Source organism: Zosterops lateralis, assembly GCF_965231275.1.
Source record: "Zosterops lateralis genome assembly, chromosome: 3".
In the NCBI taxonomy this organism is placed as follows: Eukaryota; Metazoa; Chordata; class Aves; order Passeriformes; family Zosteropidae; genus Zosterops; species Zosterops lateralis.
In genome coordinates, this window is record NC_139764.1 from 59,365,843 (window position 1) to 59,386,115 (window position 20,273).

The following is a 20,273-nucleotide window of genomic DNA, read 5'->3' on the forward strand; positions in this document are numbered from 1 at the left end:
TGTCAGTCAAAGAAAATATCATTCTATCTTTCCAGTCTTAAATTAAGATCTGTCAGCTTAGCTCCATTGGTGTATACTCAAGATTCCCTAGCAAAACTGGCATATAGCACAGTTGACACTTACAGTGTTTCCTTGTTTTATTCCTGAAGAATTCACATGATTTTATGTAATCTTTAAATAGCTCTGTGAACTAAGGAAAGGGTACAGAACTCATGTAAAATATGGTTTCCACATCCTCATAGACAATATTTACATTTTTCTGTATCACACTTGCAGTTTCTCTCATTAAATATCACATGTGGTTGGCACGTTGGCAGAACACCAAGGCTACTTCCTCTTACAGCTGCTGCCTAGTTCAGGAATGTACAACAATGGGAGCAAGGCTATACAGCTGAGAAGAGACTCCCCACAACAGCAGCACTTCCAGATCTTTAAAATGTGCAGAGCATTACTGAGACATCTGCTTTATGTGACACCTTGGTATGACCAGAGAACTGAAATAGGAGCTACTGCTTTTTTGTTTGTTAACATCAGATCCCTCCTAGGCTGGTAGGAAGTATGTAGGTCAGATATAGGCCACATTAGCATGACAAAAGTTTTGGGGGAACAGGAAACTGCTTTAATTCTGTTCAGATGCATTAAACAGTTTATATGATGTGTACGGATACACACACAGGGATGCCAAAGATCAGAGTCAGGGATGAATTTGACCTTGGATATGTTTGCTTGCTGAGGACTCAGATATCTCTTCACCAAAATGGGCAGCTCTAGTTTCAAGATCAGCTTAATCTTTAGCGTATGCCCTAGGCATTTTGGGGTCTGTGGAAAGTGAGCAGAAGCCACTCTGGAAAAAACAAGTGATGAGTAACACACACAACCAGCAGAATATGAAAATGTTCTATTCTACTTCTCACAGCATTGCTTGGTTGTAAGTAGAGTCAAAGTATTAACTTAAATCCACCTTCTCTCCCTGAAAGTGTCCCAGCTTAGGTAAGTACTTTAACATGGGAATGGTTGTGTAAAGCACTGTGCCTTGCAAAAAAGTGGCTCTGGTGGCTTCAGCCATGTGCCTGTCAGGTCCCCTGAGTCTGGCCCTGCCTGACTGAGGTTATTTTCAGGACTTCCTCTAAATAATGTCAGAGAATAGTTCTGTGTTTTCAATAAGATGCAGGTAAAATTTAGAAAAATTGTCAAGGTACTGTAATTTTTTTTTTTAAAACTTCCTGCTTCATACGTAGTTTGGTTTATGTGCTTGCAGCTCAGCTCTTTTACAGACCACTGATACCATCAGTGTAGAGCAGCACTTCCCTGACTCCTCTTAATCAGCCTATCTGCAGGCTTTCCCCTGCTTCAGAATCACCTTTTGCTGTACCCATAACTGTTTTCTGGGAACCTTTTTCTGTCTTGGCTTAGGGTAGTTTCTCTCGGCCATACAAAAATTTCCCACAGCAGTGTATAAAAATTACTGTATTATGTTACTCAACATTCTTACACCAAAACATATGCATTGCTCGTGGTTCTCCTTCACAACTCATGCCCATTGCCATCCAGTTTTTCTACACTTACGGTATATTAGCTTTGAACAGGCTGCAGTCTCATGTGAGTAGGAGGCAGTGGCAGAATCATGGTGATTCTTCCTCTGTATTCAGCACTGGAGAGGCTCACATCAAGTTCTGTGTCCAGTTCTGAACCCCTCAATTCAGAAAGAACATTGAGGGGCTGGAACATGCCCAGAGAAGGGCAATGAAGCTATTTAAGGGTCTGGAGCACAAGTCTTAAGGGGAGAGGTTGAGGGAGCTGGGAGTGTTAAGCCTGGAGAAAAGGAGGCTCAGGGGCATCTAATATCTCTCTACAACTGCCTGACAGGAGGCTGTAGCCAGGTGGGAGTTGGTCTTTTCTCCCAGGCAGGAACAGGACAAGAGGACACAGCCTCAAGCTGTGCCAGGAGAGGTTTAGGTTAGACAGGGAGAAGTTCTTCACAGAAGGGCTGATAAGATCTTGGAGTGGACTGCCCAAGGAGGTTGTGGAGTCCCTGGAGGTGTTTAAGGAAAGACTGGACACACCACTTAGTGCCATGATATAGTTGACATTGGTAGTGTTTGGTCATAGGTTGGACTCCGTGATCTCAAAGGTCTTTTCTAACCTTATTTATTCTGTGACTCTACTCTTTTGTAGTACCTGGAAACCTTCTGTGATTTTGTGATTCTGTAATGTCTTGTAAAAGGAACCTATTCCTTGATGTATCCTTTTAGATAGATCATAAGAAGGATGGTGAAGAGACTGAAAGCTTTCTTAGACTTCTATGCTTTGTATTAAATAGCGGTTCTTACTGTATAATTTTCTCATTGCTTCTTTCACAATATATTTTAACTTCAGAACAAAAGCAGTGGTTGATTTACTGTGAAATCAGGAAACTTCTTTTTCTAAAAGCAGAACTGTTTCTCCATTTTTTGATTCTTTATTCCTTTAGCAAAAAATGTTCTAAATTTGTCTAGTATTTGATTCCTTTAAGGAACAAAGAAAGAGAAGTAAGGCCATTGTTGTGTACTTAGTCCTTCCCTGTATCATGGAAACATGCCCAAACTGTTTTGAGGAATCAAACTGAGGTTAAAACAGAAATGGTGGAACAAAGATAGGGTCTGTGTACTCACTGTTATTCTCAGATGTTAATGCTTTCCATCATAGAGGACACATTCTCTATTGCTTTTGAAATTTTAACAGCAGAAACATTTGATGATTTGTTTGCAGGATGTTACAGTCTTTGAGGCTGGAAAGTGTTTGACGGCAAGAAACTTCTGATGCCAAAGTTCTTTGGCTTTGCAAGATTCTGGGAGTCTGTTGTTTGTTTGAGGCGGATTGTTCTATCTTTTCATAATAGAAAAGTAGGGGAGAAAACCCCATGCCTTGGCAAAATTATTAAAGAAAACCTACAAAAGTTGAAGTGTTGTCACTACCTAGATTCTTAACTGACATAAAAAATACAGGAACGGTTACTTTGCAATCAGAAAGTTCATTGCTTGCACAGCATTAATTTCTACTTGGTTTAAAACTTTCTCTCATGCATTGAGTGGTGCTCAGTTGTGCTGCTGTGATTTTTAGCTTTTTTTTTTAAATGGTGTTTTCAGGTCCAAAGTTCAGTCTTGGAACAGATGAGCAGAAGAACCTGCCTGAAGACATGCCATCTTCAGACACTGACATCAATTTGGAGATATCATTTGCAGAACAGGCAGCTAATCTCAAAGACAGCTCAGTAGGCAAAATGTACAAAGGTGGAGGGGGTGACACTCTTCTCCCGGTAGGTGTTTCTAATTTATTCCTCTTTGTTTTTAGCTAGAGGTACTGTTTGGGTGATATTTATCTGAAACTGAATGAATTAGATTTAGAACATTGTCAGATTTAGCTTTGTAGAGATAGAGGTTCTTAAGGTAACTAAATTTTGGGAATAGTATGCTCAATAATACGAAAATACAATGATGCCTGTTTATGTACTTGTGTGTCTAGAAAAATACACTCCATATGTAAGCAAAAATGAACTTCTAATATTAAGCTGGAATAGTGGCTTAGTGGTAATTGTACCTCTCTATCCTTGCTTCATTTGTTTACAGCCCCTTTTTCTGTTATCTGAGGTGAGATGCTTTACCTCTAATAAAAAGCTCTGCTGTAATACTAAAATGGTTGGTGGATGCCTGTAGAAACCTTATACAGTTGTCTGATGCAGGTAGGTGAGGGATGAGAATGAAGAACAGAATTGTCTATTGAAGTTAGAGATCTGAAGTCAAATGGCAGGAAATTAAAGATTAATTTGAACTCACTTTTTCTTTCCAACTCTTAATAAAAAAGGTTCTTTCTGAATGAATGGATATAAAATCAGAAGAAAATCTTTCAAGGGATTTTGTTGTCGATCCTCAGAAATCTCTCTCAGGATCTCTTTCTGCCTAACAGTTCATGAACATGCAGTTACTTATAACCTGTAAACTAATGACTGGTGTGAAAATTGTCTTGTTTTGGGTTTTTTTCTAACACTTCATGCAAACATGTCTGAGTAAACAGTTTCTGAAATATTGTTTCCCAGTTCTTCAAACACTTAATTTAGATAAGGACATGTGCAGTTCTTCAAGTAGTAATTACCCCATGTATCCTAGTTCAAACATTATAAACCAGACACTAATGGATATTTAGAGATGGATTCTCAAGTGTTTGAGTCATGTTTCTCTAATGCAGCCTGTAACGAGATAAAAGCTGTGCTCTAACTTCTGTATATATATATTTATGCATAATACATACATGAGTTATACTTCTGGCCAGGCTTGTGAAGGATTGCTCAAAGACATGGCTATGGAATTTCTTCTTCAGTTACAAAAGGAGCTGCAAAATTCTAGGAAAAGGAAGGGAGTTACCTATTTAAATCTACAATATATTGGTTGCACCTTCATCATCGGCAGCTATTTTTAAACAGACTTGTTTGTGCAAGTCAAGGGAACCTCAAGGTGGGGAACAGGCTATGTATCTACCTTTTGTAAATTATGTTTATGTTTTGGTATGTGCCCTCATAGTTATGTACCATAACCAGCAATTCATCTCTGCTATTGCTGGGTTTGTACAGGGTAAGAAAATAATTCATGAGTATAATAAGTCTTTCCAAGTGGAAGAAAGTCTTGTCAAGCTTCCTGCTCTGAGTCATGCATACTTAGAAGTCTGCTGGTGAGAGATGCAGTTAGATGGTTTAATGAGTTGGGAAGTCCCTCACCCTTCCAACTAAATTCCTTATATTGATCTCTGACTGCAGCCTCTGAGTATCTAGTGCAGTAGGAAGGAGCCATTTTAAGTATCCCCCTTCCCTAAGAAGAGAACTCCTTTATTATTATTTATATGGCAGCTGAATATTTTATTTTATGCGCACAAGTGCAGAACAATTTCTATCTCAGTTGTATGTGCATAGGATTGTTCATGGACAGCCATTTCCACCACTACAAACTGGAAAAGGACGCAGAAGGTGGGGAGGGAGCGTATGGTTGCTAGCAGGACAAATCCAGACTCCTCTTGGAGGTGCCAAGTAAAAGGACAAGAGTTACTGGACACAAGTGACTAATGGTGAAATTTTGTTTTGCATAGTAAAGAAAGTCCCCATGAGAGCATTCCACACTGAAACAAGTCCCCACAGGGATTATTGGGAATTTTCAAAATTCGTTTGAACAGCAACAACAAGCAATCCAATCAGACTTTGAATTTAGCCTTGCTTTGAGCAGCATTTGAATTAGATGACCTCCAGAAGTCATTGGGAACCTAAATCTTCCTATCATTCTAAGATCATCTGCTTTTTAACCTATTTGTGGGATTCTCCCTTGATTTAGTCAGTAACAGCAGGCTTCATGATGAAAGGTTGTACCCTGAAGGAAGCACAGCCTTTGAGCTAAGTAATTTGTCATGACTTGGATTATTCACCCTGCTGCAAATCTCTGCTTTTAGAATTTCAGACTGCCGAAGGACAAAACAGGTACCACAAAGATTGGTGACCTAGCCCCTCAGGACATGAAGAAAGTCTATTCTTTAGCACTGATTGAATTAACTGCTCTCTATGACATACTTGGGACAGAATTCAAGCAGCAAAAAGCTGTAAAAATCAAAACCAAAGGTAAGCTGTTTTGTATTCTGAACCAATTGCATCTGTTTAATCCAATGAAACAAATGTACCCATTTCTTTGTGATCTTCCAGCAGAAAATTTATATATAATATAAATATATTATATATAATATATTATATAAATATAATATAGTAACATAGGTTCTGAGCAACATTTAATTTTGCCCCTTAACTCAAGGTAAGCTTTAAACAGGTTCACTGACATAATATCTCCAGCTCTTTGTCTAATATTAAAACTCAAGACAGTCACTGAGCTGATAATCTAAGGAGTGAAGGTTAACAATCTCATGCTGTGCAGCAAGAATTGCTTCACAGAAGTTTGTATGTGCTGATTTATTCCCAAAGAACATGAGCATGTGCTCTTTGTGGTATTCTTTTCCTGATTTCCTGAAGGTAGGTACTGGTCTACTTTTGAAATTGGACTCAATGATCTCAAAGGTCTTTTTCAGCCTTTACAATTCTGTCATTCAGGTGGAGCTACGTGACTTTTGTGCTTTTGTTGCCATTGGTGGGAGATGCTGGAAGCCTTTGTCACCTGTTTCCTGTTCTGTCTGGTACAAATGTTCCTGTGTCATATAGGCCTTGTCCATTCAGTATTTACTTAGGCTATGATGCAGTTGTTATGCTGAATGGCATCATATAAAATAGAAGATTTAAACTGTTGCAGAGGAGGCAGAGACAGCTGCAACATGTCACTTTCCTCTGCAAACCATCAGAGCATATGTGCAATCACAGTGCTTTTCTTGGGAGCATGGAAAGCATGGAAGCCAGTTTCTTGATACAGAGCTTTTCAGTGCTTTGTTCAGTTTTTGTATTTTTGACTTCTGCTAAATGCTGTGCAAGAGCTTGAGATGTGTTACCAGTTAATCACAAGCCTGCTTTGGCCAAAACTCTATTGTCAAGGTTAAGTGAATGTGACAGTGCAATAGCTCACTTTAAATAATTGAAAGCAACAGAGAGCATAGAGAGATACACAACAAGGTACAATAGATTCTTCAGAATATGTTTTTCACTTTACTTTACAGTAGTAGTAAACAGCTTTTTTAATGCAAAAGGCATGCACAGAAACATCAACAAGACCTTGATTGCTTGAATACATTTTCTTCTTGCAGAAGTACTTGTGCTGTCACTAATAAACAGAGACAAAGCACTTTCTTCTTTTGTATTTTGAGTCTTAGTTATAACTACTTCTTCTTAAAATTTAATTGTTAACTGAATTTCATTCTCAGCATTATTATCTAAATGGCAGGCATTCATAAAATATTGACTTGATTAAAAAAATTTTTAAAAGGTAAAAAAGATAGGCTAGTCTCATGGCAATGTGTAGGAAATGGACAATGACATCACCTTTTCTGCCAAGCTAATCTGCTTTTGCAATGTACTGCTTTCAGTACCTTGTTGCTCTGTCTGACCCTTACCTCTTCACTCCTTAAGTGTTGTTGGGCCAATTGATTCATACAGTGCGGGTTCTATTCGCTTTCTCCTTTGTGCTTGAGTGTGGAAAGATGATGAAAGCATCATTCTTCTGGGGAATGCTTTGCTGTGCCCAGCACTGCCTTTTTATTGATCTCCTGGAGTTTGTTTTTTCAACTACATTTCTATGGAAAGTTTTATTATTGACAAGAACATCAAGATAATAAAGCTATGGGGTATAGATATTGCCTGTATGTGTGACTCCCTTGTATTTTATAGGTAGACTTTTTATGCTGAGAGAGATACAAGAACTTCTGGTTTGGCACTGAAATTGATCTTTCTTTGATACAGATCATATTTTCTCAAGGGCTGACAGGTTTTTTTAGTAATTACATCTGTTCTGTGTTCGATACTGGCATGGCATCATACCAAGCAGCAGTTTTTAACTACATCTATTGTTATATGCTGCTCCAGAAAACTTGCACATGCAGCAATTATCAATACTTCTGACAGAGAAGTTCTGTGTCAGCAAACTTTGGGTTAGTCATTATTAGCATAGCTCTCTTTAAATGGTTATTCACTTGTATTCAACTGGGCCATAACATATGAAAGTCCCATTTACATGAAGACTAAGATTAGTTTTTTATCAGGGCTAAATTAACTGCAACTGAATTCCTTTAAAAAAAAAAAAAAAAGATTTAGCCTTAGCCTTAGAATAGCCTTAACCCTATTGTAAAAGTTATTTTCTAACCAAGAAGTAACTGTGCTTTTGCTTTTTTAAAAAATGAACCTTTAGTGAGTTGGCTATCTTGCTATTCTACTGGTGCTGTATAATTCAAAAGCACAGGAGTTGAAAAGCTGTTATTTCCAAACCCTCGTAGAGAGAAGTGTTCAGAGCAACTCTGGGTGATAATTGTATTTGTCTAATTTTAGTGACCAAGTTCTGGATATTTTACTCATGCCATTTCCATCTCAACTATAATAACTTGCATTGAATGGTGAAGATCTGAATTGCAGGGTCATCACATCCGTTCTGCAAACCAGAACTACAAAGTTTGCTTTCATTTATGCAATTTGCTTTACTGTGTTGCAGAACATGTGGGTGGAAATTTGAAGTTAAAACAGAAGACTCAGAGGAAAAAATGATGAATCCTTTTAGCCAGAATGTATTGTAAAATAACTTGATTGGCAAAGACATCAAAATGCTTTAAATAAAAGGTCAATAGCTCTGAACACATTGAATAGACTTACTGCTTCAGAAATGTGGGTTTATGCCAGTATCACATGTACTGGAGAAGATGTAGATAATATCTTCGTTTCTTTTGCTTTATTATTCAGATTCTGGCTTGTTTGGTGTCCCACTGTCACTTTTACTGGAACAGGATCAGAAGAGGGTCCCAGGAACCAGAATCCCACTGATTTTTCAGAAGGTAAATAGGCATAAAGAAGTTAACTTTTTACATACAAGCAAAATGACAAAAACATAACATTTTGTTCTGGATTTATTTGCTTTCTGTAGCAGTAATTAGTATAGTACTCTAATCTATGCAAGTTAGTGTAACTTTCATTTGCAACTTTACTTGCTAATTCGGTAAATGTGGTATTTTGCATTGTATCAGACATATTTCGAATTGAAGAAATAAACTCACAAGGCAGGTGCTTTTCCAAAAGACTTGTTGCTTTGGTAGGAAGGGGTATGCTTTGGCCCATATTTTGTCATGGTAATGGGGAAGATAAGTGGAAATGAGATGCAGACCTTGGATTTGCTTCCCACACATAGCATGTCTCATTTCATGAGAAGAAAAGAAACCAGTTTGTATGGACCTGTCCTAACACTGACAGAAACTCACTGCTCTCTTGTCACCATTTCAGTTTGTTTGTAGATGTGCTTGTTACTTTTTGAGAAACAGAAACCTCAAAATAGTTTTGCCTCACGGTCTGAAAACTACTGCTGTGTCATTCATGCCAGCAATTACTTCCTCAGGATCATAAAAACATGTTTCTGGAAAAGATGCTATCTATAAACTGAGAAATCAAATTGCAAACAGTGATTGATCACTCTGCTATCCTAGCAACACTGAAAATTCTACATAAACATTAGTATCTTATAGATGTGATTTGTTTTGCAAGGTGCAGACATCATTTGGAATACAATTCTACTTCAAAAGAGAGTATGAAATAAAAAGTTTCCCATTTCTTCTGCTTGTTCTCTGCAGCACGTGCTTTCCAAGAATGGGGAATTTATATAAAGTGTAAGAGAGAATTTTGTTCATTCTACTTTTTAAATGCATTTTGTTTATCACTGAAATGAAGGAAAGCAAGCTAGCACGAAGACTGCTTAATTAAAAATAAAAATACATCTAGTTTTTATTTCACTGAGGAATTTAAATTAAAAATAATGACGTAATTTTGTCAGGGGTTTTCCAACTGGAAATTCTGACAGTAATACCAATTCACGTGTCATCATCAGAAGTTTCTGCTGACAGTAATTCAGTCTCTGGCCTTCTAATAAAGCCATGCAGAGCAGCCCTGTTAGAGATGAAGAGTGGATTTCCCACAGGCAGGAGGCTGGTGGTTGCCAGCAGGGCCACCTGCTGTGGCACCTGTGTGCCAAGGTGGCACTTTTGAGTGAGTGTTCTGAAGGAGTTGTGGCCACCAGTTGTGCCACCAGACCTTGCCTTCCTCAGAAGTGTCACACACTGCCCACAGCACTTCGTGCCCAGCAGATGTGAGTGGCAGGCACTGATTGATCTGGTGTCAGCCAGGTACAGGGTGAGTTGAATGGGACTAGTTAGCATTTTTTTTTTAACCATGGATAATGCACTAGGGTGACTTTTCTAGTGCAGTTTTCTAACTTTGTGGGATTTTCTGTCCAGTCTTCTTTATGGCATTTATCTGTTACATAAATGCAGTGGTAGGTAAACTCCCTTTAATTTCTGTAACTGGTAAAAGCATAACTCTGTTGCATAATTTTTCTTACTCAAGCACTGGTGCAGGAAGGCATTTAACAAAGGCACTGCCCTAGTTAAACATCGTGGGAACTGTTTGTGCTAAAATTATGTTATCAGCTTTTGACATTTACGGATTTGTTTTAAATACTCTTAAATCAGTGAATACTCTTCAGTGAATATTTCTAGGCATATTATTTAGAGAAAAAATATTATATGAGTTTTAAGTACTTTTATGGAGTTTCTGCAAATTTATCCATGTGAAGGGGTGCAAACTTTGAGTCTGTTAGGAGAATATCAGAATTTGCAAATCAGAGGGTTTGTTAGGAGAATATCAGAATTTACAAATCAGAGGCTTCCTCAAAGCCTGGAAGTTCTTTGTTCTCCTCTTGTAAAGTCCTAGCATATTTGTGAGAATGTTACCTTAATTGTTTTGATTTGGAGACATTTTAACAAGGTTAGTAACTAATTGGGATATAATTTCGAAGCCACAGTAATTTTTGAAAAGAATTCTTCAGTCTTCAGAGGAGGCTTGAAGGAAGTAAAAAAACCCATAAAGTTTTCTTTTTTAATAAAATAAACAAACTCTTCTTTAATAATATTCTTAAAAAAGGGTAAGAACCACATTAAAGTTTTTTTCTATAACAACTGTAATCCATTTTCAAACTGTGTTTGAACCTTTGCTTGTTACAAATCTGTGTGCACAAATGCATATGCACAGAGAGAGATACAAGCATAAAGGTTTCAATATATCAGAACTGTCTGTCAGTAATTTTTAATTGTCATCTTTGTTCATGCCAATTTGGTTTGTGTTTGACAGCTGATTGCCCAGATAGAAGAGACAACTCTGGAAACAGAGGGACTTCTTAGAATACCAGGAGTTGCAACAAGAGTAAAGGTAAAACATTGCACAGGCTATTAATATTCGTCAAAATGCATGTGTGCTTGCTGAATTTATTTTGTCATATATCTATATTTTAGCATCCCATTGTTACTAAAATCTTCAAAAACAGAAAACAAAATCTCTTTGCAAAGAAAAACTGGCTAATTAAATTAGCGAGAGAAATTACGCTTTCATGCAGTGTAGTTTTTGGGGAAAGTTTTGTAGTTTTGGAGTTCAAGTTTGAAGGAGAGTCAAAGCTACGTTTCAAATTCAGTTGTGCCAAAATCTCATTAATTCTTGGCATGAGCTTTCCAGCCTTTTGCTTTTTCCCCGAACCAGTTTAATCATCTGAACAGTTCATACACGGTCTTTCTACCCCAGGAGGAAGCTTTTCTCTGGCATTGTGAGCCTTTTTTAATAGCTAGACTTAACCTGTGTTGCAGGGCAAGGCAGGCAGCATGCACTGAAGAACCTCTCACATTTATTTTTATGAACGGCAATATAACTGCTCGGCTGGCTGAGCTCAATCTTGTTAGGCACGTCTGTGCACACGGGCACTTCGCAGGGTGAGTGCCAATTACATGCAGACTCTTCCCTGGTATTTGCCTTAATGCAGGGAGCTAAATACACACTGTGATTCACGCCAAGACTCAATGTGTTAAAAAGACGGTCTGAACTGGCCTTAGATTCTAAACAGAAAGGGCCATTTAAGTGGATTCAGCTGTCCAAAGACGTCTGCCAGCCTCTGTTGTGTAGAACTTGGTCCAGCTGCTGGTTCATTAGAAACAACTAAAAGAAGGGAATATTATGGAAATTGGGTTTGTTTATTTACTGGTAACTAAGATACTAATTTTTTTTCAGTTTTTCCTCCATTCTTTATTTTCCATTTCACATCAGTTATGCAAACTGGAGTGATTTCTTAGTGGTTTTGTCTATTTGTTTGTTCTTTGATTTTATTAGCTTAATACAATTTCACTGACAGTGGATCATTCACTATTCGGCTTTCATTTATTTTTAACCTCTCTGTTTGCAGGAACTACATCTTTAAATTAAACAGTAGTTTTGTTAGCAAATATATTAAGTTCTTTTACTTATTCTAGAAGAATGTCTAAAAAAAACACAAGGACTTTGTCATACTATAGGAGTGAAGTTTAATTTTCCTAATTTTCTTAAACAGAAAAAAAAGTATTTTTCCTCATTATATAGTTTTATAGAAAGACAAAAATACTTTGCTATCATAGTCTATAGACTTTAGAGTTGTTATTATTAAAAATGCATTGCATTTAAATGCATTTACTTAAAATGTAGGCATTGGAGCACTAGGACATAGTTGAAAATTCTGCCTTTGCCTCTCATATAGAATAATTGTATCTGTATGTTTAATCTTGGATTTACTGCAGTTACTTGGTCTGAATGTGGATGGAGAAGGTGATGAGTCTCGGGAGAATTTTCATCTCTATTTCTAAAGCTTGCTATTTTTGATGATCAGGAAATCACTTGACTTTAGGCATCTGAATTATGACCATTGCACATTTGAACCTCCAGTACAGTCAGAGGAGACAGAAGATCTCTCTGGAGGATGGTTGAGAATGTCCAACTTTTATATCAAACTAAGTGTCCACAGTTTCTTTTTAAATAGATCCATTTTCCATTTGGACAAAGTTAAATTTAATGAGAAGAGTATCTTAAAAATGTATCTAATATCCTCTGTTCAGTGTGCCCTTCTTGTCCAAATAAATAATTATGGCCATACTTTTCCACAGCACATATTTTACAAAACAAGCCAGTGTCTCTGTCCTCCTTTTCTGTGCAGAATAACTGAGCTAGAAGGAGAGAGGGACCTGTGAGAGGTGCCTCAGGGCCCCTGGCCCTATACTGAGGTTACTTCTCACTCTGCCAGACTAGGCAATAAATGAAGTAGGTGTGAGATCAGGACTGATACTTAGCAGTAGAATAAGAAGGACTTGGTCTTTGCAGTTTGTTCCCATTTGTGTGTCTTTGAAAGCCCAGTAGTAGCACTGCCATGGCAGCAGGGCAGGGACATGATAATGTCTGCTGCCAACGGTATCTCATCCTTTTCCAGCCCCAGAGTTATGACCTTCCACTGAGACTTTCAGAGCTCTTTGCTCTGCTGCATAACCTCATGATTTGCAGAACAGTCTGCTTCCACGCAGGGCACGTTTGACACCCATGCTAGGCAAAGCTGTCTGTATGTGCCCAGCAACATGGAATTCCCTGTAGGTGGCAAGACATTCAGCTATTCAGTTACACAAATCATTCCCTGTGTTTTAAAAAGAGAACCAGCCTCTCCTTAGTGTATATTTTGATAAGAAGCTGTGTGTCAACACACATAATTGCCTTATTTGTTCATGAAAATGGTCGTGTATGCGTTGCAGCAACACCCTTGGGCAGCAATTTCAGAATTGCTCTGTATATCAGAGAAGTCTTAATATTTGGGCGGAGGGGAAGTCATGACCCTTATGTGCTTGAGTATGATATCTGTTTCTTATTGTATATTTATTCCATAGGGCCCTGACTCAGGCCCATGGGATTTTTTTCCCATATGATTTGACTGCTGCATATAAATGTGTGTTTGCTTGCAGTACTTCTGATCCCACATTTATCTGTTTTGTAGCAAAAGACCAGCAGCAACTGGAGTTAAGTGATATTTCAGATATCCTTTCCCCCCATTTCAACGTGTGGAAAGTATTGCTATGTATAACCCGTAACTTCCAGCAGCCAAATATTACTGATGCTCTCATCCATTGCATTTCAGGGTCTTTGCCAAGAACTGGAAGCAAAATTTTATGAAGGGACTTTCAACTGGGAAAACGTAAAGCAACATGATGCAGCAAGTCTTTTAAAACTCTTCATCCGTGAACTGCCTCAGCCACTCCTCACTGTAGAATATCTCAAAGCTTTCCAAGATGTGCAGAGTGAGTAGTGTCCTTTCTGTCTCTGCTGAAAAAATTGATACCAGTGCAGAGAAGTGCCTCTTTGCCGAGAAACAAATTGAATAACAACAAAATGAGTTCTCCTGAGAAAAGATGGGCATAATTTTGCTACTGTGCAAATAACATCTTTCATGTAACAGCTATTTTAATAGCTTACACATACAATGAAACCACATTTTCACTTCCTAATGTTCCTGATAGTAGTTATGAGGTGTACAAGGGTTATACAGAAAATGTATATTACAGTATCTGTTTATAAATAGTGTTTGCTTCAAAAAAAAACCACAACAAAGATAACCAGTTCTTCAGGAAATAACAGCAAATGATAATTTATACTGTTTAGGGTCTTTTATCCATTTATAAGAGGAGAAATTAGAGCAGCAGAACTGCTGGTCATCTGTAGTCCCTTGAGATGTGCAAGTTCTTGTGAAAATGTCCTCTTTGCCAACTGGTCACCAAGACAGCAAACATCCTGGATGTAACTGGAAGAGAGTGGCTTGGTGATAATGAATCCAGAGTGAGAACCCACATACATTAACTCCCCAGTCAACATGGGGAGTTAACTATTTTACTTCTCTTGTCTGCAGGCAGAGCAATGGCTCATTTCTAAGAGGGGCTTTCATAGAATCACAGAATATTCTGGGTTGGAAGGAATCCACAAGGATTATCAAGTCCAACTTTTTGAATGGTCCGTATAGGGATCAAGCTATCAACCTTGGCATAATTAGCACTATGCTCCAACCAACTGAGCTAAACTCAGGGTCAGAGAGTTCACATGGACAAGGCTGGCTGACAAATATTCTTAAAAAGGTTGGGCTATGTCAATGCTATGTCAATCTCCCAGGTCTGAGCTGCCTTTCAATGCCGTCAGGTTGGTTGGAGTAGGGGGCTGGTGCTTTGGCCTGCTACATAGTGTTGTTGATTTTGCAGTACTGAGTGTCAAGTTAAAACTGGCCAGAACACTTTTAGATGATGCTGGCAGCAAAGAGCTCCACAAGGTTGTTTCTTTTACTGGATGATGATTGGGGCCAGGAGGGTTTCTGCTTGTGCTCTGGAGCTGTCTGAAGGCTTATGTGGTTTTACTTACCTAGAAATACTCAGGGGCCAGGATTCAAACCACTTTCTGTATTGAACCAAAGGACTTGCTTCAAAACAGACATAGCACTTCATAGACTCCCATTATTTAAATAATTTGTCTTGTTGGTTACATGTAATAAGATTAGGTGGTAGAGAAAAAGGACCATCCTTGTGACAGTAATCTGTTTTTCATGATACTGTGACTAAGTAGTGTGGTTATCATTAAATATTTAAAGAACATAATTTGAACAATATAATTTGCTAATTTAAGTAATGTAAGCAACTAAAATTCAGTTGTTACTTAGGTGAGCAGACAGAAAATCTTTATTTAAGTAATGAATTTTAATTGTTTTGCAATTGTATTTTTTGCTTACTTTCCTAGGAAAAGATTGATTCTCATTGCTTTTTGAACATTGTGACATATGGTGTTTTGAAACTGAATTTAAGCCTTATTTTAATGTGTGTCTTTCTAAAGCAGGTAGATACATTGCTCTCACTACTTGATGTTTTAAATAGCTATATAATTTGCCACTCCTTTATTAAAATCCTTAATTTTTAGTATGGTAGAAAGTAGTCAGCAAGGTGGGGTTTTTATTTATTTCGTCAATGAACTTTTATTTTTTTTCAGTGGTGTCTCAGTTGATTTGGATGAAATGTATTTGAAATACCAATTCAGTTGGAATCCCAGCAGAGCGCATGAGAACAGCTCTGTTGAATTTTGAGATAGTGTGACAAAACTATGTTGTGCAGGTACTTCCTTCTTCACTTGTTTTACGTATGGCCTGATTAATTAGGCATCTCCTAAAAAGACTTGCCAGAGCATGTTCTCTAAAGAATGACAGGAGGAAGTTTATCACAAGTGACAAATGTGAGAGAGCTGGGGCTTTCTGCACTGCCAGAATGTAGGAGTTCTTCTAGGAGATGGAGGAGTGGAGGGATACATTCATTGTGCAGCTTGGATGAATGATACACCACTGAGCAATTGGTAAAAGGCAGAAGCAACGTTGCTTTTCTTTAATTACAGCTTGCCTTATTTGGTACAGCACTCTCTTCTGTAGATGCGTGTCAAGCTCCTCTGCTTTTGGTTTTATCCTGCTGCTTTGCCATGGCAGCTGCTGTTGGTTATGTTCCTGGAGACCTGCCTTACTCAGTTACATGTGGTATTCATTCTGTGTGGGTGACTTGAGAGATCGTGCAACTGTGAAGGCAACCAGAGAAGCTGTGAAAGCTGTGTTGAATATACCCTTTGGTATTTGGGGCACAGGCTCAGAAAGGGAAGAACCGTTAGCTATTCCTTCTTGTAGCACTGCAAAATAAAGGAATCACAAGGGATCTAGAAAACATTTCCAAAAGACTGCTGAGTCACACACCAACTGAATCCTAAAAGAACATTTGGAAATGAGTATCAGAAAACCAGGATCTGCCAGTACTCTGTCATACTATGATAATTAGCCATGTGTATGCATTCAGCATTTTGCAAGAAGTTTCAACTTAGAAATCATGCTTTTTGAAGAGTATAAATAACAATTTCAAAATACTGAGGTCTGTGTGCTTTATTGGCAGATCTCCCAACGAAAAAACAGCAACTCCAAGCTTTGAATCTTTTGGTTCTACTTCTACCTGAAGCAAACAGAGACACCCTGAAGGTTAGAATTGTTAATACTATTTTTCTGCATAAATATTTTTTCTGTTTTTGTGAATGCACTGTAATGAAGGCTGTTGTCTTTTTAACATTCTTTTTTTTTCAGTTCAAAGTTAATGATGAAACTAGTGATTCTTTTTATTCCCTCGTTTTTCACATAACTTTGGGAGAAAAAAACAAAAAAACTTAGGACCCTAATTCCTCCCAAATGACTTTTAAGAATGTGACTTGACGTCTTTCCAGGATTGTAATAGTAATCTCCCAGTGAGCAACCTTTTCTCTTAGAAGTTTTGCTCCTTTTTTTTTCATCAGTCATTATTTCCAATGCAAAAAAATAAACAATGTTAGAATACAATGAATATGAGTTTCCTTTTATGAAGTGGGTTTAGCTCTTCATTTTTATTTCTTGCTTTTCTCTGTGCTGTTTTTTCTACTCTAAATAAACAAAAATTTACACTTCCTGTTCCTATTTGTAGCATGTTACATGGATTCTTCTAATTTGTGCTTGTCTCTTTGTAGCAAAACTATTAATGGTTTTTTTTTCAGAATATACTTACTCTTAAAGCTGTTGCAATCAAGAATGAATGCAGGATTTGTGTAGGATGCAGAACATCATCTATTACAGGCAAAAAAAATCCTACTAGATCTTATTGTTCGAACAAGACATTCTTTTTGAGTTTGTTTATTGTGTGGAGGCAGTCAAGAAGGCTGCTGAGTTGAGCTACAAATATCTAGAACCGAATTAATGGAAAATCACCGGTTTCTAACTGGCTACCTGTCATTCACAATGGAGTGCTTTACTCGTGAATTGATTACCTTACAGAATTAGCTGCTCCATATTTTCATAGCCATGACAGCTGGCACTCCTGTGTTCACTTTCAGTTTAACAAATGCCAACAGTAATGTCTTCACAAGCATCTGTGGGATGCTGCTTGTGCACCTACATAACAAAGGTTTTGAAACAAATCTTACTGTGCAGGGCCTCAAAGTCACATGAATGCTTTTGAAAACATTACCCTTGAAAACAACAAGAATGTTTTACTTTGTTACTTGAAGGAAACAAAACTTGTATTACCGTTCTGTGAATAAATATATTCATGCTTCTATTATTCATTGCTTTAAATGTAGTTTTATTAGGAATTAAGACCTTTTTCAAAAAAATGTGTAACATCATATTTCACTCATATGTTCATTTTCAACTCTGCACATGCTTCACTTTTTACATACAGAGTTGAGCTGAAAGTTCTGCTCTTATTTCAGGTACTGCTTGAATTCCTCCAAAGGGTAATTGATCACCGAGACAAAAATAAGATGACATTGAAGAATGTTGCGATGGTGATGGCCCCAAACCTTTTCACATTTCATGGGTTTGGCTCAAAGACTATTGAACAAAGCGAGTTTGTTATGGCAGCTGGGACAGCAAATGTCATGCGCTTTATGATTCAGTACCAAAAACTTCTCTGGACAGTAAGTGGGTTTTTAAGGGGGGGTGGAGGGTGATAAATTTCACAACAGGATATCTTAATAGAGAAGTCCTGTGAAGTTACATCCATGATTTAGAAAAGGATCAGACCGATCCAGCTGGTTTCTTGCTCATAGGTAACTCTTATGGGAGCAAAACAAAACATTACCTCTGATGTTAAGCTCTAGTGGTCAGAGTTTTAATATTATATGTACTACAGGTGAACTCAAAAATAAGTCCTTGAGGGATATGTGTATTTCGTCTATCAGTATGCATTGCTGTGGGCAATTCTTTTTGGCTTAGAGATATTAGCAGGAAACACAGTGTTTGAACTCATTGCTCTTTTGGGCCAAACTTAATATTATATAAAACATGTTTTGATAAAGCATGAGGTTGTGTCATGGTCATGAGCAAAACTCTAGCTTAGACAAACTGGACAAGTTGGAGGTGTTGTCCATCAGCAACTTGAAACAATTTTGACCTTTGCTGCATGTGAGGAAAAGTAATCGTCATGATTTCACACACTAAGTGTCAAGTGAATGTTTTTGGCTGACAAAAGTAAAAACTCTGTATGATTGCACCTCTCTTCCCCTGAGAGGTCACTGAATGGAATATTTTATCACAAATGGAGTGGTTTAAAAATAGTTTCACAGTTTTATATTATTTGAATCTTTAGTTATTACTGGAAATAAACACTGTTTTTGAGTTCTAACTTACAATCCGGCCATTAAAAAGTTTTGGTAAGAACATTATGTAGTTATTAATGCTTATGCTATATTTATCTAGATTCCGAAGTTTATTGTTAACCAAGTGAGAAAACAAACTGAAAGCCAGAAAAAGGAGAAGAAGGACAAAGCTATGAAGAAATTTCTGAAAAAGATGGCACATGACCGTGAAAAGCATGAGAAACAGGAGAAGATTCCTAATGATGTAAGGAAACATACATCTGAAATGCTTTATTAATAAGATTGTAATTTTTAATGAAAACTGGGTATAGCCGAGGGTATATATACATTTTCTTTTAACTAAGAATATCAATAGATAGCATGTTAGTGTGGATTTCACAGTTTGTGGGTTGCTGGCATGACACATTTAGAGGATTATACTGTTTTTTGTTTGTTTTCACACATTTTTCAAAGTATTTCTGTTCTGAAAAATGATACCCCACAGGTTGTTTCAATCTGGGCACCTGAAATAAATATACATTAGGTCTGTATCTGTAGCGAGAGCAAGTGTTGTGACAAGACTCAGTATTACTGAACCCACATTCAGATATGTTGTTGCCCAGTGGAAGTCACAGTAGACCATGTGTTTACTTAAAAACAATATATCTGGATTTTCCTACTTGATATTTAAAAGTGTTCAGAAACAAACCTGGCATTTAATTCTTCTTCCATCTACAGGAACTCCAAAACCACTGAACTCTTGGTCCCAATCTTTAGCTAGAACATGCACAACCTGCCCAACCCAAGAACCCCCAAAGGTTTCACGAACGCAAAAAACTGATGAACTGCTTCTTATGCAGCTATTGTCCAAGTGGCTACTGCCAGCTTACCCTAGTGAGCCCACAGTTCACTATTTCTCCTTTAGGTAATTGGCTTCTGCCATACCCATCAGTGATGTCAAGGCATAAGTTTCAGCATAACACCCTTCACACATTCTCTAAAATACAAAAATCCTGTGGCAATTAAAGTGTTAATTTTTCCCTGCAGTTCAGAAAGATTTTAGTTGAGCTGTTTCCACTGACATCAAAACTTTAAAAATACATCTCGTGTATGTTGACATTTTTGATAATTCTTAGAATTACAATTTTTTGAAACTTTTTTGCCTATACAATATAATACCTTAATTATAAAGCATTGGAATATATTATTCCAAAGTTACTTTAAATACACAAATAAGTAATACCAAATATGTGTATTCTGAAAGTTACTTTAAATACACAAATAAGTAATACCAAATATGTGTATTCTGATACCGTGATGAAAACGTATCAGATTTGGGTGGTGTGAGATTTTCATATTTGGGTGGTATGAAAGTTCCCCCTTGTGGTTTGGAGTCACAGTGAAGATTCTGATGAGGCAGAGTCATCTTGTGGTCGCTGGTAGAAATGCAGTGCTCTGAGCATTCTGGTTTTCTTACCAAGTGTGTGTATGTCAGTCATCAAAATAAGGGCTTTTACATTCTTATAAATGCATTTTTTAAGCCAAAGCAAATAGAATGTGGCAAATGGATATGCCATATATCCAGAAT

At 37.4% G+C, this 20,273-nt stretch overlaps 1 protein-coding gene across 6 annotated transcripts in view; it reads left to right on the forward strand.

Annotated features, from left to right (window-relative positions):
• ARHGAP18 (Rho GTPase activating protein 18) overlaps positions 1 to 20,273 on the forward strand; it is a 94,321-nt gene that overhangs the window by 65,200 nt on the left and 8,848 nt on the right. For all 6 annotated transcript variants that reach the window (XM_083856141.1, XM_083856140.1, XM_083856143.1 and 3 more), the window contains 8 exons: positions 3,126 to 3,295; positions 5,467 to 5,632; positions 8,393 to 8,484; positions 10,823 to 10,900; positions 13,662 to 13,821; positions 16,480 to 16,562; positions 17,819 to 18,025; positions 18,807 to 18,950. In XM_083856141.1, the coding sequence (XP_083712267.1) occupies positions 3,126 to 3,295; positions 5,467 to 5,632; positions 8,393 to 8,484; positions 10,823 to 10,900; positions 13,662 to 13,821; positions 16,480 to 16,562; positions 17,819 to 18,025; positions 18,807 to 18,950 (1,100 nt within the window). The remainder of the gene's footprint in view (positions 1 to 3,125; positions 3,296 to 5,466; positions 5,633 to 8,392; positions 8,485 to 10,822; positions 10,901 to 13,661; positions 13,822 to 16,479; positions 16,563 to 17,818; positions 18,026 to 18,806; positions 18,951 to 20,273) is intronic.